At 44.6% G+C, this 25,525-nt stretch overlaps 1 protein-coding gene across 1 annotated transcript; it reads left to right on the top strand.

Moving 5' to 3' along the window:
- Positions 1-28: 28 nt before the first annotated feature.
- On the top strand, positions 29-25,525 carry suclg1 (succinate-CoA ligase GDP/ADP-forming subunit alph). The gene is made up of 9 exons (XM_084155698.1): positions 29-270; positions 8,520-8,620; positions 10,517-10,633; positions 10,782-10,994; positions 11,162-11,219; positions 12,170-12,253; positions 13,310-13,461; positions 22,037-22,225; positions 25,108-25,525. Exons 1-9 carry the CDS (start codon positions 237-239, stop codon positions 25,132-25,134), a joined length of 975 nt encoding a protein of 324 aa, XP_084011824.1. The 5' UTR covers positions 29-236; the 3' UTR covers positions 25,135-25,525.

Here is a 25,525-nt window from a genome sequence, read left to right as displayed (position 1 = left end):
CTTTGCCTAAAGCCAACCTTGAATCTTTGCCTGGAGAAATGTCCGTCTCATTAGTTGTACTATTTTTTTCAGTGACTTAAATAATTGGTATAATAACAACATATTTAATTGGTATCTCGGTTGAACAAGTTCAAACATTTTTGCAACATGTTTTTTAGTTGGGCATATTTATAGTCAGCCCTTTGCCTTTTACGTTTAGGTCCATAGCCTCCCGTGTCATTGGTGAATGACCGAAGATGTCGCATAGTAGGTTGTTTGCCCGGCTGCTCTGTAAGTATAACAACAGATATGTGTTTTCCTAAACATTCTTTAAATTGTTTAGTTTCAGCTAAATTAAGCGCTTCACTGAGCACGTTTTGCACGGAATTTGGGGTTTCTTGCTCATAGGATAGCCATGACAAGCAGCGCTCGTGCCTCTATATTGGCTAACTCTTTTAGCATGCTGATAGCGCATCAATTTCTAGGCCACAGTCCGAACTACTGAACTTTGACCGTGCTTGTCCTTTAGGCTGTATATTTAGCATGTCATTTCTATAAATTAGATTAGGACATGTAGTTATCTATACTATAACGTAACTGTCATGTAGCTAGTTGTTTTGGTAGCTGGCACTTGGTAAGCTAATGCTACCTAACGTTACTCCCCCATTGTATTTTAGGTTGCAAACAACAAGTAAAGCTTTCAATTTGTGATTTTTATCTCTTTATATGGAAGGAGCTATAGGCTGTTATGTTGGTTGCAGTGTTGGGGGAAACTACTAGTACTCTGAAAAGAGTTTACCAAGCTACCAATTACTTCACACTGAAAGAAGCCTACCTAGTGTACCTTAACTTAAGAAATTGTTTACTTAACTAAAGTTACATTGAAAAAGTTGTTCACTACAGTACATCCAAACAACAAATTGCAAGAACAGATCACTTTGGGAGAATATGTGTTTTAGCCAGTTAAACACAAACGATGTTTAAATTGAGAATTGGGTAGATCTGATGCCGAAAAAGAAAGGAAATGATTGCCTACTTAACCCATTTTCTTTTCGTTTTGCAAAAAAAGTACTGAAGTTCTAGTAGTTAGCTACACTGCCACATGGCAAAAAAGTTATTAACTAATGACAACACTACCTAGATTTGAATTTAGTCTCCTGAGTGGCGCAGTGGTCTAAGGCACTGCACCGCAGTGCTAACTGTGCCACTAGAGATCCTGGTTCGAAACCAGGCTCTGTCGCAGCCGGCCGCGACCGGGAGACTCATGGGCGGCTCACAATTGGCCCAGCGTCGTCCAGGGTAGGGGAGGGAATGGCCGGCAGGGATGTAGCTCAGTTGATAGAGCATGGCGTTTGCAACGCCAGGGTTGTGGGTTCGATTCCCACGGGGGGCCAGTATAAAAAATATATATATATATATATATATATATATATATATATATATTCACTAACTGTAAGTCGCTCTGGATAAGAGCGTCTGCTAAATGACTAAAATGTAAAATGTAAATGTAGTTCAACTGCCGCCAAGATACTGCAACATTTAGTTAAATTACTAGTTGAACTACATGTAGTTCACTACTCCCCAACACTGGTTGGTTGGTATGAAATGACTTTAAAGTCACCCATCCATTCTGTCCCTTCTCTTTACGCCATTGTTTTTAGCATTCCATTGCTCTACACCAGCAATGGGCTATTGAAACGGGCTAATGTGATGCTCCATTAGCCGTTACAGAATAGGTAAGTTCATGTTTGGCGTAGCACAGAATTTTCGACTAACCTTGGCGATACATGTTTGGCCAATGATAACCTTATCAATCATTTACATTTTAGTCATTTAGCAGACACTCTTATCCAGAGCGACTTACAGTTTGTGAGTGAATACATTCTTTTTTATTTATTTTTCATACTGGCCCCCTGTGGGAATCGAACCCACAACCCTGGCGTTGCAAACGCCATGCTCTACCAACTGAGCTACATTCCTGCCGGCCATTCCCTCCCCTACCCTGGACGAATTGTGCGCCGCCCCATGGGTCTCCCAGACCACTGCGCCACTCGGGAGGCCAAGTCAGTAGCCTGTCAGTGCCTGTCAATGTTATTTTATTGATTTTCTGCTGCAGTTTAGTTCAATGCTCAAAGTCAACAAAACAACAACAAAACAAATGGAGGACAAACGACAACATGAAGTGTTAACCGTTAGCGAGCAAACTAACGTTACATGCGACCATGTTGTTGCCCTCTGTTCAAGCAAGCCTTCATGGCCCAATAGCAGAATTTCCAAATGTGTGCAATTTCAGAATCTCACAAATTTCTGTAGATTACACATTCATGGTCATTTGTTTCATTTCCCTTATTTATAACCTGCCTTTTGTGAAATAATAATCTCACCATGACTGCCATACAGAACTGCACAGACTAATGCCATTCATAGACTTATCTTCCTTTCAATATCAATCATGAGAGAAAAAGCACAATGGGCAGCAAAAATACATTATCCAAGCATAGTGGCCTACATAGTGTATGTGTGTTTGACTACTGACAGTTGCTACTGTGTACTGTAGGTTTTGGAACATAGACTCTGGGCCTACCTTCAGGTCTGTTTTAATTGGATTTATAGCAATCAGAGGCACATCATGTGACATAACAGCTCAGGCAACAACGCTGGACTATGTCTCCTAGATGGCAATCCTTCTCCCCTTTCCATCAATCAATCAATCAATCAATCAATTTTATTTTATATAGCCCTTCTTACATCAGCTAATATCTCGAAGTGCTGTACAGAAACCCAGCCTAAAACCCCAAACAGCTAGTAATGCAGGTGTAGAAGCACGGTGGCTAGGAAAAACTCCCTAGAAAGGCCAAAACCTAGGAAGAAACCTAGAGAGGAACCAGGCTATGAGGGGTGGCCAGTCCTCTTCTGGCTGTGCCGGGTGGAGATTATAACAGAACCATGCCAAGATGTTCAAAAATGTTCATAAGTGACAAGCATGGTCAAATAATAATCAGGAATAAATCTCAGTTGGCTTTTCATAGCCGATCATTAAGAGTTGAAAACAGCAGGTCTGGGACAGGTAGGGGTTCCATAACCGCAGGCAGAACAGTTGAAACTGGAATAGCAGCAAGGCCAGGCGGACTGGGGACAGCAAGGAGTCACCACGGCCGGTAGTCCCGACGTATGGTCCTAGGGCTCAGGTCTCTCAGTTGGCTTTTCATAGCCGATCATTAAGAGTTGAAAACAGCAGGTCTGGGACAGGTAGGGGTTTCGTAACCGCAGGCAGAACAGTTGAAACTGGAATAGCAGCAAGGCCAGGCGGACTGGGGACAGCAAGGTGTCATCATGCCCGGTAGTCCTGACGTATGGTCCTAGGGCTCAGGTTCTCAGAGAGAAAGAGAGAACGAGAGAATTAGAGAGAGCATACTTAAATTCACACAGGACACTGGATAAGACAGGAGAAGTACTCCAGGTATAACCAACTAACCCCAGCCCCCCGACACATAAACTACTGCAGCATAAATACTGGAGGCTGAGACAGGAGCGGTCCGGAGACACTGTGGCCCCATCCGAAGAAACCCCCGGACAGGGCCAAACAGGAAGGATATAACCCCACCCACTCTGCCAAAGCACAGCCCCAGCACCACTAGAGGGATATCCTCAACCACCAACTTACAATCCTGAGACAAGGCCGAGTATAGCCCACAGAGGTCTCCACCACAGCACAAACCAAGGGGGGGCGCCAACCCAGACAGGAAGATCACGTCAGTAACTCAACCCACTCAAGTGACGCACCCCTCCTAGGGATGGCATGAAAGAGCACCAGCAAGCCAGTGACTCAGCCCCTGTAACAGGGTTAGAGGCAGAGAACCCCAGTGGAGAGAGGGGAACCGGCCTGGCAGAGAAAGGGCTGTTCGTTGCTCCAGAGCCTTTCCGTTCACCTTCACACTCCTGGGCCAGACTACACTCAATCATATGACCTACTGAAGAGATAAGTCTTCAGTAAAGACTTAAAGGTTGAGACAGAGTCTGCGTCTCTCACATGGGTAGGCAGACTGTTCCATAAAAATGGAGATCTATAGGAGAAAGCCCTGCCTCCCGCTGTTTGCTTAGACATTTTAGGGACAATAAGGAGGCCTGCGTCTTGTGACCGTAGCGTACGTATTGGTATGTACGGCAGGACCAACTCGGAAAGATAGGTAGGAGCAAGCCCATGTAACGCTTTATAGGTTAACAGTAAAACCTTGAAATCAGCCCTTGCCTTAACAGGAAGCCAGTGTAGGGAAGCTAGCACTGGAGTAATATGATCAAATTTCTTGGTTCTAGTCAGGATTCTAGCAGCCGTATTTAGCACTAACTGAAGTTTATTTAGTGCTTTATCCGGGTAGCCGGAAAGTAGAGCATTGCAGTAGTCTAACCTAGAAGTAACAAATGCATGGATTAATTTTTCTGCATCATTTTTGGACAGAAAATTTCTGATTTTTGCAATGTTACGTAGATGGAAAAAAGCTGTCCTTGAAACAGTCTTGATATGTTCGTCAAAAGAGAGATCAGGGTCAAGAGTAACGCCGAGGTCCTTCACAGTTTTATTTGAGACGACTTTACAACCATCAAGATGGATTGTCAGATTTAACAGAAGATCTCTTTGTTTCTTGGGACCTAGAACAAGCATCTCTGTTTTGTCCGAGTTTAAAAGTAGAAAGTTTTCAGCCATCCACTTCCTTATGTCTGAAACACAGGCTTCTAGCGAGGGCAATTTTGGGGCTTCACCATGTTTCATTGAAATGTACAGCTGTGTGTCATCCGCATAGCAGTGAAAGTTAACATTATGTTTTCGAATAACATCCCCAAGAGGTAAAATATATAGTGAAAACAATAGTGGTCCTAAAACGGAACCTTGAGGAACACCGAAATGTACAGTTGATTTGTCGGAGGACAGACCATTCACAGAGACAAACTGATATCTTTCCGACAGGTAAGATCTAAACCAGGCCAGAACTTGTCCGTGTAGACCAATTTGGGTTTCCAGTCTCTCCAAAAGAATGTGGTGATCGATGGTGTCAAAGGCAGCACTAAGGTCTAGTAGCACGAGGACAGATGCAGAGCCTCGGTCTGATGCCATTAAAAGGTCATTTACCACCTTCACAAGTGCAGTCTCAGTGCTATGATGGGGTCTAAAACCAGACTGAAGCATTTCGTATACATTGTTTGTCTTCAGAAAGGCAGTGAGTTGCTGCGCAACAGCTTTTTCTAAAATTTTTGAGAGGAATGGAAGATTCGATATAGGCCGATAGTTTTTTATATTTTCCTGGTCAAGGTTTGGCTTTTTCAAGAGAGGCTTTATCACTGCCACTTTTAGTGAGTTTGGTACACATCCGGTGGATAGAGAGCTGTTTATTATGTTCAACATAGGAGGGCCAAGCACAGGAAGCAGCTCCTTCAGCAGTTTAGTAGGAATAGGATCCAGTATGCAGCTTGAAGGTTTAGAGGCCATGATTATTTTCATCATTGTGTCAAGAGATATAGTACTAAAACACTTAAGTGTCTCTCCCGATCCCAGGCCCTCGCAGAGCTGTGCAGATCCAGGACAGCTAAGCCCTGGAGGAATACGCAGATTGAAAGAGGAGTCCGTAATTTGCTTTCTAATGGTCATGATCTTTTCCTCAAAGAAGTTCATGAATTTATTACTGCTGAAGTGAAAGCCATCCTCTCTTGGGGAATGCTGCTTTTTAGTTAGCTTTGCAACAGTATCAAAAAGAAATTTGGGATTGTTCTTATTTTCCTCGATTAAGTTGGAAAAGTAGGATGATCGAGCAGCAGTGAGGGCTCTTCGGTACTGCACGGTACTGTCTTTCCAAGCTAGTCGGAAGACTTCCAGTTTGGTGTGGCGCCATTTCCGTTCCAATTTCCTGGAAGCTTGCTTCAAAGCTCGGGTATTTTCTGTATACCAGGGAGCTAGTTTCTTATGACAAATGTTTTTCGTTTTTAGGGGTGCAACTGCATCTAGGGTATTGCGCAAGGTTAAATTGAGTTCCTCAGTTAAGTGGTTAACTGATTTTTGTCCTCTGACGTCCTTGGGTAGGCAGAAGGAGTCTGGAAGGGCATCAAGGAATTTTTGTGTTGTCTGAGAATTTATAGCACGACTTTTGATGCTCCTTGGTTGGGGTCTGAGTAGATTATTTGTTGCGATTGCAAACGTAATAAAATGGTGGTCCGATAGTCCAGGATTTTGTGGAAAAACATTAAGATCTACAACATTTATTCCATGGGACAAAACTAGGTCCAGAGTATGACTGTGGCAGTGAGTAGGTCCAGAGACATGTTGGACAAAACCCACTGAGTCGATGATGGCTCCGAAGGACTTTTGGAGTGGGTCTGTGGACTTCTCCATGTGAATATTAAAATCACCAAAAATTAGAATATGATCTGCTATGACTACAAGGTCTGATAGGAATTCAGGAAACTCAGAGAGGAACGCTGTATATGGCCCAGGAGGCCTGTAAACAGTAGCTATAAAAAGTGATTGAGTAGGCTGCATAGATTTCATGACTAGAAGCTCAAAAGATGAAAACGCCATTTTTTTTTTTGTAAATTGAAATTTGCTATCGTAAATGTTAGCAACACCTCCGCCTTTGCGGGATGCACGGGGAATATGGTCACTAGTGTAACCAGGAGGTGAGGCCTCATTTAACACAGCAAATTCATCAGGCTTAAGCCATGTTTCAGTCAGGCCAATCACATCAAGATTATGATCAGTGATTAGTTCATTGACTATGACTGCCTTTGAAGTGAGGGATCTAACATTAAGTAACCCTATTTTGAGATGTGAGGTATCACGATCTCTTTCAATAATGGCAGGAATGGAGGAGGTCTTTATCCTAATAAGATTGCTAGGGTGAACACCGCCATGTTTAGTTTTGCCCAACCTAGGTCGAGGCACAGACACAGTCTCAATGGGTATGGCTGAGCTGACTACACTGACTGTGCTATTGGCAGACTCCACTAAGCTGGCAGGTTGGCTAACAGCCTGCTGCCTGGCCTGCACCCTATTTCACTGTGGGGCTAGAGGAGTTAGAGCCCTATCTATGTTGGTAGATAAGAGGAGAGCACCCCTCCAGCTAGGATGGAGTCCGTCACTCCTCAGCAAGTCAGGCTTGATCCTGTTTGTGGGTGAGTCCCAGAAAGAGGGCCAATTATCCACAAATTCTATCTTTTGGGAGGGGCAGAAAACAGTTTTCAACCAGCGATTGAGTGCTGAGACTCTGCTGTAGAGCTCGTCACTTCCCCTAACTGGGAGGGGGCCAGAGACAATTACTCGATGCCGACACATCTTTCTAGCTGATTTACACGCTGAAGCTATGTTGCACTTGGTGACCTCTGACTGTTTCATCCTAACATCGTTGGTGCCGACGTGGATAACAATATCTCTATACTCTCTACACTCGCCAGTTTTAGCTTTAGCCAGCACCATCTTTAGATTAGCCTTAACGTCGGTAGCCCTGCCCCCTGGTAAACAGTGTATGATCGCTGGGTGATTCGTTTTAAGTCTAATACTGCGGGTAATGGAGTCGCCAATGACTAGGGTTTTCAATTTGTCAGAGCTAATGGTGGGAGCCTTCGGCGTCTCAGACCCCGTAACGGGAGGAGTAGAGACAAGAGAAGACTCAGACTCAGACTCCGACTCGCTACATAATGGGGAAAACCGGTTGAAAGTTTCTGTCGGCTGAATGAGCGACACCGGTTGAGCATTCCAACAGTATTTCCCTCCAGAAGCCATGAGAAAGTTGTCCGGCTGCGGGGACTGTGCGGGGGGATTTATACTAACGTTACTATCTGTACTTACTGGTGGCACAGACGCTGTTTCTTCCTTTCCTACACTGATATTACCCTTGCCTAACGATTGCGTCTGAAGCTGGGCTTGTAGCACAGCTATTCTCGCCGTAAGGCGATCGTTCTCCTGTATATTATGAGTACAGCGACTGCAATTAGAAGACATCATGTTAATGTTACTACTTAGCTTCGGCTGTTGAAGATGTTGATGAACCATGTCCAGATAAAGCGTCCGGAGTGAAAAAGTTGAATAAGGGAAAAAAGTTGCGATGGAAAAAAGGAAAATAAAGTACAGTTGGCAGCAAAAACGCACAGGAAAATGACTCTTCTGTCTCGGGATAAAACGTCCGGGGTGAAAAAGTTTAACGAAAAAAGATGAGTGAGGACAAAACTAAAAAGTTGGTAAATTTGTTGAACACAGAGATTGATTAAACGTTTATTAAAAGTAAAACGTGAATAGTTTGGCAGGTAGCCAAGTAGCAACAAACAGCACAGCAGCACGGAGACAATGCGGAAGCGAGACGGAAGTCACGTGATAGATCCCAGATGGTTTCAGCAGGCTGGTCCTCCAGTCACCAAACACCACAGCTGATCCAGAAATAATGTTTTTGTGGTGTAATGTGGTGTAATCATGATGTGAAAGTGCATTTTGACAGGTGTTTTTTGGTATTATCACTTGTCTGTGTGGTCTCACTTTCCTCTCCTTCTGTCTCCATTTGCAGTGCAGCAAAATGGGGTAAGGAACTGTTATACTGCTTCAAGGAAGCACCTCTACATTGACAAGGACACCAAGGTCATTTGCCAAGGCTTCACAGGAAAGCAGGTATGTAGGCTACACAACACCTGGCTGACACTGGCTGCTGTCTTCATTCAACTGGGTTGTGTTCATTATGGCACTCAAAGGAAATCTTTAAAACTTTTGCAACTGAAATTATCGAACATTATTGTTTCCTATTGGACAAGTCCAGGTAGTCCCTCCCTGTCTCAGTCCGCTTTCATCTGTTTGGCGCCGAATGAACACAACCCTGATTGGGTTATTGTGTTTTACTATCAACAGGCATTGTTGACGATCAGCCTGTGCAGAGTCAAAACAGCTCAATCATCTTCCCAAAATATTCATTGCCAAAGTTGCCATAGGAGTATGTAGGCCTAGAGATTTAAAAAGAACCAACTATCTATCCACTGGCTAAGGATTTGAATTTGCAATGTGTTACATTGAGTAAAAAAAAAAAAGATTAACAAATAAATTAAAGCAACACACACACACACACAGTAGCTAGCTATCTGCAACTGAGCACCTTATCCCCAGACAGTGAGTGGTAGTTAAATGACAGCAGAACCTCGTTCCCCGATATTGTCTTAGATGAGGATGGAAGCCCTCTGTAATTGTCTGTCAAAGTGGCCCAGTCGAAAGAAGAGTATCGGCATCATTGTCCAACAAGCGAACATCTCTTTCCTCTTTCACCTTGTAGGTTAATACCCATCCCCCCTCCTCTGCAACAACTCTTCAATATAGGGTTATTAAATATAGTTATTCGAATGAACACTCATGCTAATTAGAAAGGGATGAACTGTGCACTGACTTTCCTCAATGGCTTGATAAGCAAACCATACTTCAAATTAATTGTCCTATCATTAGTGGATGATAGCTAGGACCGCCACCACCGGTGAAAAGAGCAAAGTGAGCAGACAGTGCATGTTGCATTAAAAATGAACAGAGGAAGAAAATAGATGAGTCTGGTGCAGGGAAGAAATATTGAAATTTAAAGATATCTGCATTGGGAGGAAAAAAAGTGCTGGCTCAGTCTTTCCTTTATCTTTCTTTACTGCTGGTAATTATAGTTTTAACGTTAGGGTCATTGAATTGGACGTTTCGTAGTTGGCCCTTGTAGCCACTTATCTATAGCGTTTCTAGACAGCCTCTGTAATTATTCACCGAGAAGGCTGCTGGAACTTGGCAGGTTGAATATTAATAATATTACGACACATTATTGGACTGGGTGCCCCCTGAAAAAGTAAAGTTGGGACTGTGAGTGATTTTTATTGATGACCTCAAGAAATACAGAGACATAATGCCATTGATTATGGTCGTTTAGTGTGCCTGGGTTGGATTTAAACTGATTGTATGTGATGCCAACCTAAGCCCCATTTCAGTTACAGGCTAATCCTAACTTACACTTAAGTTGAATTTTCACTTAGTGTCCCATTGACCTAAATGCGTGACTAAGTGACAATTAGACACAGTAAAATACCTGAAAGATCCTATACCAAATCTCCTCTCTGACCCCCATTCACATAGTCCTTGATTTACCTGCTGTTGTACCTAGTCTTAATATGCTGGTGGTGTCTGTGTGCCCATCCATGTCAGCTTGATTCCCATGCCCCCTCCCTCTGCGGGCACCAGGCACCATTCTGCCCAGTTGATTAATGGTGGATGGCAGGCCTGTTCTCCTCATTCCCAACTACCTGTCTTTAATGATATCTCAAGGTTGGCGATTGGCGCCGTGAGTGACCGGGACAACTCCCCGCTCCATCCATCACACACTGTCAGCCGCTACCTCCCTTCCCCTTGGCCCTAACCCTTTGAACTGAAGGATCTCCACGACATTGCTTCCATCTTACAGATCTGCAATCAAACATTGAAGCGGGCTAAGGTCAAGAGAAATGACTGGGTGAATTGGGAATGGGCTAGCTGACTCTTCCTCCTCTCTCCCTCTAGGGGACGTTTCACAGTCAGCAGGCGATCGACTATGGCTCCCGGCTAGTCGGTGGCGTATCCCCCGGCAAGGGGGGGAGGACACACCTCGGCGTGCCTGTCTTCAACTCTGTCAAGGAGGTTAAATGTGTTCCACTATTTCTTATTCAGCCCTAAACGAGAACTGTTTCTCAACTAACTTGCCTGGTTAAGAAATGGTTAAGTAAATACATACATTGATGAATAGAAAGCCCTAAATTCACCATGTCCCTCTGTCCCAAACCTCCAGGCTAGAGAGGGCACCGGGGCCGACGCCACAGTCATCTACGTGCCCCCTCCGTTTGCGGGTGCCGCCATCATCGAGGCCATCGACGCCGGCATGCCCCTGGTGGTGTGCATCACAGAGGGAATCCCACAGCAGGACATGGTCAAGGTCAAACACAAGCTGTTGCGCCAGAACACCACCCGCCTCGTCGGCCCCAACTGCCCCGGAGTTATTAATGTAAGAATACATATACACACACGCACTGGTATTTAGTATACACACACACAAGCAGATGCGCCAGGTCACTACCCGCCTCATCGGCCGCAACTGCTCTAGAGCGATCAACGTAAGAGGCTAGAACACACACTCTTTTGGTATTAACTTTGTGTTTTCCTATTTTGCAGCCGGGAGAATGCAAGATCGGGATCATGCCAGGCCACATTCACAAGAAAGGGAGGATTGGTGAGATATTTTCCCCCGGGTCACTTGCATTCATCTCAGTGAATCATTGAATAAAATCCCCTTTTACTTGGCAGCAGTGTCATAATGCTGACAGACCAACAGCTTGTTCTGTGTCTGATGGAAAGTTAACAGTAGGTTAGAGATCCCACAATACGTGCTTTAGTCTCCAAAACGACATGTGTGTAGTTGAATCGTGAGAATGAGTCCGAGAGGGAGAAAGAGCGATGAGGGAGAGAAAGTGAGAGGGAGAAAGGACCTCTGCCCATGTGGCGATCCATGATAGTCGCTCAGCGAGCGACCAAGCAGTTTATTTTCTTCACTGTCTCGCGGCAGACAGTTTGATAAGATGTCAGTGCTGCAACCCTGTAGGCACTAGTCAGCAGACACAGCCATAGCAAATATTTCTCCAGGTGCAGTGGGGGCTGGTGGGAGGAGCTATAGGAGGACAGGCTCATTGTAATGTCTGGAATGGAATAAATGGAACAGTGTCAAACATATGGAAACCACGTTTGACTCTGTTCCTTTTATTCTATTCCAGTCATTACAATGAGCCTGTCCTCCTATAGCTCCTTCCACCAGCCTCCACTGGTGTAGTGATGTAGGGACTGCTGGGGAGCTGCACAGACATCCTAGACCACTTGCTGCTCATTGCAAAGGCATACAGTGTGTGCGTCCCTAATGGCACCCTATTCACTATTGTCCCTGGGGCTCCAGTCAAAGGTATTGCACTATATAGGGAATAAGGTGCAATTCTGGCCTCACCCATACAGTTTAAATACAGGTCCTTTCCAATACTTAAAAATGCATCCTTCCTCCTTACCTCTCAAGAAGGAAAGATGCATGTTAAGAGAATTGGAACTTGTCCTCAGTCTCTCCTTATCTACATACAGGAAAGGGAACTGTGTTGCCAGTGGTTGTGAAATATAGGTATTTTTTTCCCCTTCTTTCAGGCATTGTCTCTAGGTCTGGAACTCTCACATACGAAGCTGTGCACCAGACTACACAAGTTGGCCTGGGGCAGTCTCTCTGCATCGGTACGTGGGATGAAATGTTATGATATACAGATACTGCAAATGTATAGACCAGGGATGGGCAACTTTGATGGGGGTGGGGGCCACAAAAACATCTGAACTGATCATGAGGGGCCTCAGAGGCTTGCGGGTCTGCGTACCCGCCCATGCAGTCAGAGCCGGCCCTAGCCTTTTGAGGGCCCTAAGGAAAATTTCAAACAACAACAATTTCACTAACTGAAGTTGTTTTCTCCCCTCTTGACAGCAGAGTGAACAATCTGAAGTTTTAGAGTAATTTCATGCAATTCTACAGAAGATTTTTCTGCGGGCCTACAAAAAGGGACGCCAGTTGCACGTCCCTGGTATAGACAATATACACTGAGTGTACAAAGCATTAGGAATGCCTGCTCTTTCCATGACATAGACTGAACAGGTGAATCCAGGTGAAAGCTATGATCCCTTATTGATGTCACTTGATAAATCCACTTCAATCAGTGTAGATGGGGATGAGACAGGTTAAGGAAGGATTTTTAAGCCTTGAGACAATTGAGACATGGATTGTGTATGTGTATTATTCAGAGGGTGAATGGGCAAGACAAAATATTGAAGTGCCTTTGAATGGGGTGTGGTAGTAAGTGCCATGCACACCGGTTTGTGTCAAGAACTGCAACGCTGCTGGGTTTTTCACGCTCAAGTTTCCCGTATGTATCAGGAATGGTCCACCACCCAAAGGACATCCAGCCAACTTGACACAACTGTGGGAGCATTGGAGTTAACATGGGCCAGCATCCCTGTGGAATGCTTTCAACACCTTGTAGCGTCCATGCCCGATGAATTGAGGCTGTTCTGAGGGCGAAAGGGGGTGCAACTCTATATTAGGAAGGCGCTCCTAATGTTTTGTACACTCAGTGTAGTTATTTTTAATGCATACATAACACTTTCCTAGTCACATATAAAACCAATTAAAAATACAAATTCTAAGTACATTGTACTATATGCCTACGGTCACATCTGACATCCATCTTATGGATATAAGCAGCGTAACAGTGTTTTCTAATGGTTTGTGTGGTTTTTGTTCAGGCATCGGCGGGGACCCCTTCAACGGGACAGACTTCATCGACTGCCTGGAGGTGTTCCTACAGGACCCCAAGACGGAGGGTATCATCCTGATCGGAGAGATCGGAGGCAACGCAGAGGAGAACGCTGCCAATTACCTCAAACGGCACAACTCTGTAAGAGGAGACCCACACACATTAACATGCTACCAGACTGTTAACACTTTGTCAATGGTCCACCAGTACTTTTGTGAATCATCCAGACCCTTTTGGAAAGATGTGTGTAGTTCTGTCAGGTACTCCCTTTCATCGCTTTGATTCCGACGACCCCCTTAGGAGTGCACACTCAGAGCCCCCACATCCAAAACGTGTGTGTGGACACGTTTTACTATACTTGTGAGTACCAGAAGTCCTCACAAGAATGGTAAACTAACTATAAAATTCCGATAAATTAGTAAATGTTCCTGGTCCTCATTTGTAAAAAGGTTATTTTAGGTTTAGAATTAGGGTTTAGAGTTAGGGAAAATTGGATTTTGAATGGGAATCAATTGTTGGTCCTCAAGTATAGTAAGACTGTGTGTGTGTTCCCACCTGCTAATGGATCTTGGGTTCTGCACAGGCTGAGGGTGTGAGCTAGAGTGCATGTCCTTCCAGAGAGTGTTAGGGTTCATGGTGCAGAATACGGCACACACCTTTGACACACTCGTTCCAGGCAGGCGTTGGAGAGACTGCTCTTTGGAGCATGGATGGTGAATTATGCAAGGCTTGAAAAGTGGTTAAGTGTCTTTCAGCGACAGTTATTGCCAAGTGGGTGTTTTGCCCTCTCTAGATTTGTCAAGACACAGAATTTTTGATTGAGCAAAGATATTTTTGTGAGGTGTATGTGTGTACACACACTATGCGGTTTGTCTGTCTGTGTCAGGTGTTCAGCAGCTGAAAATTAATTTTATGTGCTTTCGGCTGTCCTAATGCATGCAAATCTCTCTCCCCACCCTCTGTCTCGGGAGAACAACTCTTTGGATGAGTTCATAATGGCACCCTATTTTCTAATAGTGCTCAACTTTTGACCAGAGCCCTATGGGCCCAGGTCAAAAGTAGTGCACTACATTGGGAATAGGGTGCCATTTGGGACGGAACCTCTCTCTCTCTCCCACTCCCTCATGTACAAACCGGCTCACCCAATCATCCAAAGTGTTGACAAACCGAGACCAATGGCTCGCGACACCAACATGCATGAAAAGCCAATTTGAGTGTGTAAGTGGCGGGTAGTTCTCTGAAAGTCGATTGTGTGTTGAGCGTTGAACACCAGAGGCAGCAGTTTAACCAAAGCCTGAAATTGTTTAACCTGAGCTGCTGTTTTGTCAACGCTGAGAAATGAAAATGCTGAATGCAAAGCCAGCCCTAAAATTATGTTGCTCTCTTTAGTTTGACTCCTTGAACAATTCCATGCGTCAAACATTTTTATTTTCTAGGGTTGCAAGATGTCTGTAGCATTCCCAAAATTCCCAGGTTTTCCTGAAAACTATAAGTTAACTACAGTGAGGGAAAAAAGTATTTGATCCCCCTGCTGATTTTGTACGTTTGCCCACTGACAAAGAAATGATCAGTCTATAATTTTAAATGGTAGGTTTATTTGAACAGTGAGAGACAGAATAACAACAAAAAAATCCAGAAAAACGCATGTCAAAAATGTTATAAATTGATTTGCATTTTATTGAGGGAAATAAGTATTTGACCCCTCTGCAAAACATGACTTAGTACTTGGTGGCAAAACCCTTGTTGGCAAAACCCTTGTTGGCAATCAGAGGTCAGACGTTTCTTGTAGTTGGCCACCAGGTTTGCACACATCTCAGGATGGATTTTGTCCCACTCCTCTTTGCAGATCTTCTCCAAGTCATTAAGGTTTTGAGGCTGACGTTTGGCAACTCGAACCTTCAGCTCCCTCCACAGATTTTCTATGGGATTAAGGTCTGGAGACTGGCTAGGCCACTCCAGGACCTTAATGTGCTTCTTCTTTAGCCACTCCTTTGCAGTTGCCTTGGCTGTGTGTTTTGGGTCATTGTCATGCTGGAATACCCATCCACGACCCATTTTCAATGCCCTGGCTGAGGGAAGGAGGATCTCACCCAACATTTGACGGTACATGTCCTGTCCCCTTAGCAGAAAAACACCCCCAAAGCATAATGTTTCCACCTCCATGTTTGACGGTGGGGATGGTGTTCTTGGGGTCATAGGCAGCATTCCTCCTCCAAACACGGCGAGTTGAGTTGATGCCAAAGAGCTCCATTTTGGTCTCATCTGACCACAACACTTTCACCCAGTTCTCCTCTGAATCATTCAGATGTTCATTGGCAAACTTCAGACGGGCATGTATATGTGCTTTCTTGAGCAGGGGGACCTTGCGGGCGCTGCAGGATTTCAGTCCTTCACGGCGTAGTGTGTTACCAATTGTTTTCTTGGTGACTATGGTCCCAGCTGCCTTGAGATCATTGACAAGATCCTCCCGTGTAGTTCTGGGCTGATTCCTCACCGTTCTCAGGATCATTGCAACTCCACGAGGTGTGATCTTGCATGGAGCCCCAGGCAGAGGGAGATTGACAGTTATTTTGTGTTTCTTCCATTTGCGAATAATCGCACCAACTGTTGTCACCTTCTCACCAAGCTGCTTGGCGATGGTCTTGTAGCCCATTCCAGCCTTGTGTAGGTCTATAATCTTGTCCCTGACGTCCTTGGAGAGCTCTTTGGTCTTGGCCATGGTGGAGAGTTTGGAATCTGATTGATTGATTGCTTCTGTGGACAGGTGTCTTTTATACAGGTAACAAACTGAGATTAGGAGCACTCCCTTTAAGAGTGTGCTCCTAATCTCAGCTCGTTACCTGTATAAAAGACACCTGGGAGCCAGAAATCTTTCTGATTGAGAGGGGGTCAAATACTTATTTCCCTCATTAAAATGCAAATATATTTATAACATTTTTGACATGTGTTTTTCTGGATTTTTTTGTTGTTATTCTGTCTCTCACTGTTCAAATAAACCTACCATTAAAATTATAGACTGATCACTTCTTTGTCAATGGGCAAACTTACAAAATCAGCAGGGGATCAAATACTTTTTTCCCTCACTGTATGTAAGATGTGCCAAATATATTATGTCCAGCTCAGGGCTCAAGCTATGCATTTGGTAACTTGCTAGCTAAGTGGCTAGATGGCAAGATCAATATTCTTGGTTACAGAGACAATCAATCCCCTCCTGGATCAAGATCCATGTTGCCTACAATTATTTTGTGCATCAAAAATAAATACAAAATATATTTATTTAGAAATACACTACTCAAAAAAATAAAGGGATCACTTAAACAACACAATGTAACTCCAAGTCAATCACACTTCTGTGAAATCAAACTGTCCACTTAGGAAGCAACACTGATTGACAATAAATGTCACATGCTGTTGTGCAAATGGAATAGACAACAGGTGGAAATTATAGGCAATTAGCAAGACACCCCCAATAAAGGACTGGTTTTGCAGGTGGTGACCACAGACCACTTCTCAGTTCCTATGCTTCCTGGCTGATGTTTTGGTCACTTTTGAATGCTGGCGGTGCTTTCACTCTAGTGGTAGCATGAGACGGAGTCTACAACCCACACAAGTGGCTCAGGTAGTGCAGCTCATCCAGGATGGCACATCAATGCAAGCTGTGGCAAGAAGGTTTGCTGTGTCTGTCAGCGTAGTGTCCAGAGCATGGAGGCGCTACCAGGAGACAGGCCAGTACATCAGGAGACGTGGAGGAGGCCGTAGGAGGGCAACAACCCAGCAGCAGGACTGCTACCTCCGCCTTTGTGCAAGGAGGAGCAGGAGGAGCACTGCCAGAGCCCTGCAAAATGACCTCCAGCAGGCCACAAATGTGCATGTGTCTGCTCAGACGGTCAGAAACAGACTCCATGAGGGTGGTATGAGGGCCCGACGTCCACAGGTGGGGGTTGAGCTTACAGCCCAACACCGTGCAGGACGTTTGGCATTTGCCAGAGAACACCAAGATTGGCAAATTCGCCACTGGCGCCCTGTGCTCTTCACAGATGAAAGCAGGTTCACACTGAACACGTGACAGACGTGACAGAGTTTGGAGACGCCGTGGAGAACGTTCTGCTGCCTGCAACATCCTCCAGCATGACCGGTTTGGCGGTGGGTCAGTCATGGTGTGGGGTGGCATTTCTTTGGGGGGCCGCACAGCCCTCCATGTGCTCGCCAGAGGTAGCCTGACTGCCATTAGGTACCGAGATGAGATCCTCAGACCCCTTGTGAGACCATATGCTGGTGCGGTTGGCCCTGGGTTCCTCCTAATGCAAGACAATGCTAGACCTCATGTGGCTGGAGTGTGTCAGCAGTTCCTGCAAGAGGAAGGCATTGATGCTATGGACGGGCCGCCCGTTCCCCAGACGTGAATCCAATTGAGCACATCTGGGACATCATGTCTCGCTCCATCCACCAACGTCACGTTGCACCACAGACTGTCCAGGTCTGGGAGGAGATCCCTCAGGAGACCATCCGCCACCTCATCAGGAGCATGCCCAGGCGTTGTAGGGAGGTCATACAGGCACGTGGAGGCCACACACACTACTGAGCCTTATTTTGACTTGTTTTAAGGACATTACATCAAAGTTGGATCAGCCTGTAGTGTGGTTTTCCACTTTAATTTTGAGGGTGACTCCAAATCCAGACCTTCATGGGTTGATAAATTTGATTTCCATTGATAATTTTTGTGTGATTTTGTTGTCAGCACATTCAACTATGTAAAGAAAAAAGTATTTAATAAGATTATTTCATTCATTCAGATCTAGGATGTGTTATTTTAGTGTTCCCTTTATTTTTTTGAGCAGTGTAGTATGACGGTATGAAAATCTGGATACCACCCAACCCTAACAGATACTAACTGTATTGTCATTTATTTTACTCTAATTCGTCATTATAAGATCAGCTTGGCATATTTTCAGACACTTAATGGAATCGTATATGAAAGTATAATACAATGACACTACAGCAAATAGGGTGCCATTTGGGACCGAAAAGTGCAATACAATATCACATTGGTATGCTCTATTGGTATGCCCTTACCAGCATAGCTAGATATTTCAAAATGATCTCTTTTTCTCCACAGATGAAAAACCTTCAAACCATTCAATCTATTAGTTACAGCAGACGCATCACATCATCCTAGTGTGCGTCCCAAATGGTACCCTATTTCCTATATAGTGTACTACTTCCGACCAAAGCCCGGGCCCTGGTCAAAAGTAGTGTGCTAGGGAGTAGAGTGCCATTTGGGACAGATCCCTAATGAATTTCATTGCACTGGACAGATTACAAATGAGGGTTTGGTGTGAAATATGCGGAGGACATGATCAATGAACGGTCAGGCAACATTACATGTATTGAACTTTATCTTCCTGGAAGAGATGTAGTAGATGTCGGGCGACAGGACCGTTCTTCCCCTGGCTCGCGTCCCAAATGACACCCTATTCACTACATAGTGCACCACTTTTGACCATGGCCCATAGGACTATATAGGGACTAGGGTGCCATTTGAGACGTACGCACTGTTAACGACGGCCGCGTATTGATTCCATTACGGAGGACAGGACCGACAGCGGTGCTCTTGGTCTTAGAAATTGATTTTGAGTCAGTTGATATTTTGATACATAGACATAAGGTATTGTAACTTAAGCCTTATGAAAACACATTATTACGGGTTGTCTTATAAGTTGTAAAACCTGCAGGTTTTAAGTAATTTGTCCATACATATTATTTAAGGTTGGTGGAGGTTAGGTGGGGATGGGTAAAGACTGTCGAAATAAGGTTGGCGTAAAGCAGTGGTCACCAACCTTTTCTGAGTCAAGATCACTTTCGCAGTCAAAAAGCAAGCTGAGATCTACTGCTCAGATATTTTTTTTTAAACCTTACTGCCAAATAAAAAGAGTTCTGTAGGAATGAGGTTTGTGCAGTAGGCCTAATACATTATCACAGCATATTGGCTAAATGCCTGGCCTGCCAATATTGTTCTTCTCAGACCATATTATATTTCAAAACTCGAGCTTTGATTACATAATAGATCAGTTGGTGTAGCACTTGCAAGGCACAGCTGAGCATACATTTTAATAATTTGCTTTTTTATTTTACTGGACTGATCTGTCATGGTTCTTTCAAGAGAACTGGAAACTCTGGGGGGGGGGGGGGGGGGGTCAAATCATGATGTCAGTGATCTTCAGGTCGGAAAGTCAGAGCTCTAGAAAGATGCCAGAATTTCCGAGTTGGAATACCGTTCAAAACTATTTTTCCCAGTTGTCTTGAACGCACGGCTGTCCGGAAGTCTGAGATTTCAGATTTCCCAGTTGTTTTGAACACGGCATTAGTCTCATCTGAGGGAGGGAGAAAGCAGCAGAGGCTCACCTAGTATTCTTCAGCCTCTCCATGCATTGTAAAACTAAAGGGCTACATAAGACCTAACACCGGTGAGCCCAGGCTTTCCAATGAGACAGGTAGAGTATTTGGCAGCTAACCCACCGTGAACACTAAACGTATCCTTTAATCCTTTTTCATTTTATCCTCTGACTCTTAGCCCCTGCTCTCGCTCACTTGTTCACTCTCTCTTTCGCTTTACGCATGACGCAAAGCCCTTGTAATTCACTAACACACACCAATTGTCGTCTAGGAGGCCAGGGGAAGGATTTTAGAAATAGTTGTGGAGTGTGTAGCACACTCCATTCACATCTAGTGTGTGAATATGGGGCCTCCTCAATTTGTAATTGTCTGTCGTCTTAATCTGACAAGATTGAGGCTCTACTCTCGAGCATACAACAAGGCTTCCCCCTTTTTTCCCCCCTGCCTCCTACTCCACCCCTCCTCCAGTGGGGGAAGGAACTGAAGAAGATTTGTGGAAACAACCCTCTTCTCCTCCTCTTCTCTCTAGTTCCATTATTAAAGTAATACATCTCCACGGTTAACAATGGAGGACAAAGGCGGTGGGAACATTCAAATGCTAATTCGACTTCTCTTATTATCCACCGATTTCTCTCCGAGTGAAGATGAAGATTCATTGACTAATTACAGCCTTACATGTTTAGGTAGATTTAAGAGTTGATTCACACAGGGGTGGTTCGTTTGTCAAAGCTTTGAATTCATTAGGATGGAACTAGCGAGAGCTGGAACTGGAGTTTTTAGGGCCTAGCTAGAGAAACGGCATTGGGCCTGTATTCATAAAGCGTCTCAGAGTAAGTAGGAGTGCTGATCCAGTATCAGTTTTTCCTTGTTGATCATAATGAATAAGATTGTATGGACAGGGACACTTTGAATAAAGATTCTGAAACAGAGGTGGCCATCCCTCCTCCTGGAGAGCTACTGGGTGTTCAGGCTTTTGCGCCAGCCCTGCTTCAGCTAGTCAAGGTCCTGAAAAGCAGCTGAGTAGTACAATCAGGTGTGGAACAAAAGCCTTGCAGGTGGGTCGGTCTTTAGGAAAAGGCTTGGCCACCCTCGTTCTAATACATTTAGAGGAAAAAATGTTGGGCCACCTTACAAGCGGAAACATTCACCTCTACTAATTAGTATCCTTTCTGTACATTTTTTTTCCTTGATTGCAGTCATGTTCCCCTGTTCAGTGAACATTTGCTTTCAGAGCCATTTCTTGTTAATACTGTACATCGTTAGCCAGGTTTTTTTCAAACATTTTTTTCTTGATTTTCTTGGCTGATCTGCTTAAACAAGTATCCAGTGTCTTGAAATTAATAGCGGTTGTCTTGCTGTACATACCTGCCAGTTTCAGGAGGGCTCCATTTGTAAAGCCTGTGCTGAAATGGTAGAAGTGAAGTAAAGCCATAAGCAGGAGGACCACCTTTCCTGGCTTGTCGGACAGTTTGTTCGACACACTGTGTTACCCTCTCCCTCAGACGTGTGTTATCGGAGAGAGGGAAAGAAAGAGAGAGCAAGAGAAAGATGGAGAGAGAGGGAGGGAGATCCTTATCACAAGGCATGTCCCCTAGAAGGAGCGTCTGAAGAGAGGCCTGGGTTGTGTTCATTTAGCACCAAATGGACAGAAGTGGGTAGCTACTACAGTACCTAGTCTAATATTAAACACTCATTTTCAATATCTATTTCAAAATGTTTTCCTTCGCGTGCCCTAATGAACAAGCCCCACCCTAAGGTCTTTCATCCCCAATACAATGTTATTCCTGAGTGTGAAATATTAGCTCTCTCTCCCCTCCCGCCAGCGCTGGAAGATTATTTCTGCTGTTGAATTTAGCCATCCATCAGGACGAGCTGAGCGGACAGCGCCAGAGCTAATCAGTGTCCGTGTGACTAATTACCTTCTTCTGCGAGAATGAGATCATATGAAATGGCGGGGAGGGGGCTGTGTGTGTGAGGAGGGAGTGTATCTGCCCATCCACGCTCATACCCATGCAATTAAATGGTCTCATTGACTCTTTCACACACATCTGGACAGAGCATGTAATATAATATTGGCATGAATGTGAATATAATTACTATACTCAAGATTTACTCTACGCTACCATCTTTGTTTTAATAATCAAATAAGAGGGGTCTAAGGATGACCTATTTAAGAGGGGCTGTTAATAGGAAAACGTGTTGTCTTTGTTTTGGAGTGTCTAGTCTGTCATTTGTTTGAGAATACAGGTGTGACTGAGGCTCTCTTTCCCCCTCAATCCCTTTCCCTTCAATCCCCCCCCCCCCCCCCCCCCCCCCTCCCCAGGGAGCGAATGCCAAGCCCGTGGTGTCCTTCATTGCCGGGCTCACTGCCCCGCCGGGCCGTAGGATGGGCCACGCAGGTGCCATCATCGCAGGGGGCAAGGGCGGTGCCAAAGAGAAGATTGCCGCCCTACAGCAGGCGGGCGTTGTGGTCAGCATGTCCCCCGCCCAACTGGGCAGCACCATGTTCAAGGTGAGACTATAGAGATGTATTAAAGAGCTCATCTATCTTTGCCATGGCTCGAGCCCTCTAGCCAACTCTATGGGTGAGACCAGTGGCGCGACAGACCGTACCATTCTCCCAAAGCAGCTGGGGGAGGACGGCAAAAGGGTTACTTTAGTCGCTTTAGTCCCACATCCCAACCTTGCCTCTTCCCTCAGATATACTAAAAACAATCTCTACATACAAAAGTAGAAAAAAAACCATGAACTAAATCAAGTTGACTGTATGTTGAGTAAATTTTTTTGTTTTTTCTACTTGAGTGTATGTTGTTTTCAGTGTTTGGGTTCGTTAACAAGCAAGGTTGTGGGACTTGGGATTGAACTTTTTAATATGCAATAAACAAAAGGCAACAGCAAGGTGAAGGGGGGAAATGAATAAGCATGGCTGTTGATGCCAGGGCGGGTAACTTAGCTACGCTGCTGCTGCCTCTTTATTTCAATTTATCACCGGAGGAAGCCGGTTTTAACAAGACGTATAAAAAGTTACAGCGTGTATTACACCCATTCATCATCTTATTCTTTCATTACGAGCGAGCGCAGGGTGGCAAACCCCAACACACAGATATGGATTTGTGCGGTGGTGGCACTGTTTTGGTTTAATTCATAATCATTGCGCGTAATGATGAAAAACTCTTTCCCGGCGTGTTAATTTCCCAGCCCATTGTGTTCATACGTCTCTGTTAATCTCATTGGCGGCTGCTGTAATTGGCGTAATAATACACACCAGAGCAAACAAACAAAGTAGTGCCCGCTGGGGGTAGTTTGGTTTGGTATAACATGCTCTGCTCTCAGTACAGTACAATGCCTAACCCTCTAGTGTTTGTTTTTGCTTGGTCAGTGAAGCTCCCCTTCTGTCCACACCTAGATTCAAGTATTTGTTTTCTTTCAAATATTGTAACTGCGCTAGATTTAAGCTTTCCTGTCACTGATAGAATAGTCCCAAAGGTGCAAACTCCACCCACCTAGCATTCCAGGCAGACTGTCAGGCCCACATAAACCTCCATTCATGTGTGCTGCGCTCTCCATTTCTCACTCTTTCTCATGGCCTCCCTTCACAAAATGTCACACACAGCACTCTTCATCCCTCCCTCTCTCCTCTCCTTCATCTTGCTCCGCCTCTCCCCTTCTTTCTGTCTTGAGCACCTTTGACACTCCCTCCTGACTGTTTGTCACACACAAGGACGATCCCTCTCGCTTCTCTTTCTCTCGCTCTCTCTCTCTCCTGTTCCTCTTACTCTGCAACACCTTTCGTTTACAGTTTCCCCTTTGCCTAAATACATATCTCAAGCAAGCACTATTTCTCCCCCTCTCTCCTCTGTCTTTCCTTCTTCAAATCACATTTTATGTCACATGCTTACTTACGGGCCCCTCCCAACAATGCATTCAAATAGATAGAATAATATACAAATTATAACACGGAATAAATACACAATGAGTAACGATAACTTGGCTGTATACACAAGGTACTGTACCAGTACCGAGTCGATGTGAAGGGGTACGAGGTAATTGAGGTAGATATGTACATATAGGTAGGGATAAAGTGACTAGGCAACAGTATAGGTAATAAACAATAGCAGCGTATGTGATAAGTCAAAAGCATTAGTGCAAAAAAGGTTAATACAGATAGTCCGGGTAGCTATTGGTAATCTATTTAACTAACTATTTAGCAGTCTTATTGCTTGGGGGTAGAAGCTGATCAGGGTCCTGTTGGTTCCAGACTTGGTGCATCGGTACTGCTTGCCGTGCGGTAGCAGAGAGAACAGTTTCTAGCATTCTCCCTTTGGACTCTGAGTGGACCTTGTGCCACCTTCCACCCTTATCCCTCCTTTCATCCATCAGAGAGGGCCTGAAGCCTCGGGGCCACCATGTCAGCCCTAACACAGCCCCGCTCATCCCCCAGTCTCTTTCTCCTCCTCCCCCCTCTTCTCTCTCTCTTTCTATCTGTCCCTTTCTCCGAAAGTCAAGGGCCCGACCTTGATTGGCGCGTACAGATACACTTAATCTGCCCCGTGTGAGACTGAAGGGCGTCTTCCCTTAACACTCCTGAGTATTACATTACAGATAACACACACCCCGCCGAGTTGCTCTAGCACTCAAAGTTGTGGCGTTGAGCCGAAGTAGGTGTTTTCAACCACTTGGCGGCAGTAGACTTCCAGGCATTTTGGAAGTAAGGCATTTTCCAATGGGCAACATCATGCATGTGTGTTGCTGCAGACCTGATAAATGACATTTGCATAAAGTAAGCTTTTTCCTCTGAAATGGGAAATTCTAGGACGAAGGGAAGGAGAGTATTTGTTCTGTCATCCTTCCTCTGCTGATATTTAGTAAATGGTCTATGTAAATGGCGACATCCGATGCTTAATGTTCTCCGTCATCCTTTTGGTTATGTGCTTCTTATTTTTTCACTGTCGTATAATATGACTATGGATCTTGATGCGTTGGTGTGAATATACATGTTTTCTGTGTTTGGACTACTCCACACTGTATATGAGCCTTCCATAGCCTTATTCGGTTTGTAAGGTATTTATCTTTGCATCCGAAATAACGATTTTGAATGTTATTTGTCTGTTAAAAAACTCTTCAATAATCTCTGAGAGAAATATATTGTCTACATCCCAAATGGCAGCCAAAGGGCTCTGGTCAAAAGTAGTGCACTATGTAGGAAATGGGGGCGCCATTTGGGACGATGACATTCCCCCCCTCCCCAGGACGAAAGGAAAGTGCCTTGTCAGGGTCTACTAACATCCCTCCATCCCCCACCCCCTGTAGCAGTAATCTACATGAATAAATCACCCTCTCCTCTCCTTCCCCCTTTTTCACCCTCCTCTGTTTGTTCTGTCCATCTCTCCGCAGGAGTTTGAGAAGAGGAAGATGTTGTAAATGGGGAAAGGAAACACCCCTCAACAACCCCCCCCCCCCACCCCCCCACTACGCAGTGTTTTTAAGATGTTTTTGATTTCAGCTATGAATTCATACCTTTACACAAGAGAGTAATTATATCAGTATGTCTTGATGGTTTCTTTTAAATAAGTGATAACATGCTTGTTATAGACTTAAGTAAAAGTGTATTTTAGAGGACAGTTATTGCCATCTGTTATGGTAGCTTCTGATGTGTCTAGCTTAGTTCGACTACAGAGGGATGCCATGGTTACCGAGGTGATCTGGTGTCTGTGTTGTCTTCCTACTACTTCACTCTCCTACTGTAACCAACTATTCCATCAAACTGTCTGTCACTGGCTATACACCTGAATAAGAAAATATTTCTCAAACA

This window comes from Coregonus lavaretus (assembly GCF_964263955.1).
Source record: "Coregonus lavaretus genome assembly, chromosome: 38".
In the NCBI taxonomy this organism is placed as follows: domain Eukaryota; kingdom Metazoa; phylum Chordata; class Actinopteri; order Salmoniformes; family Salmonidae; genus Coregonus; species Coregonus lavaretus.
This window is presented reverse-complemented; position numbering and strand designations above follow the sequence as displayed.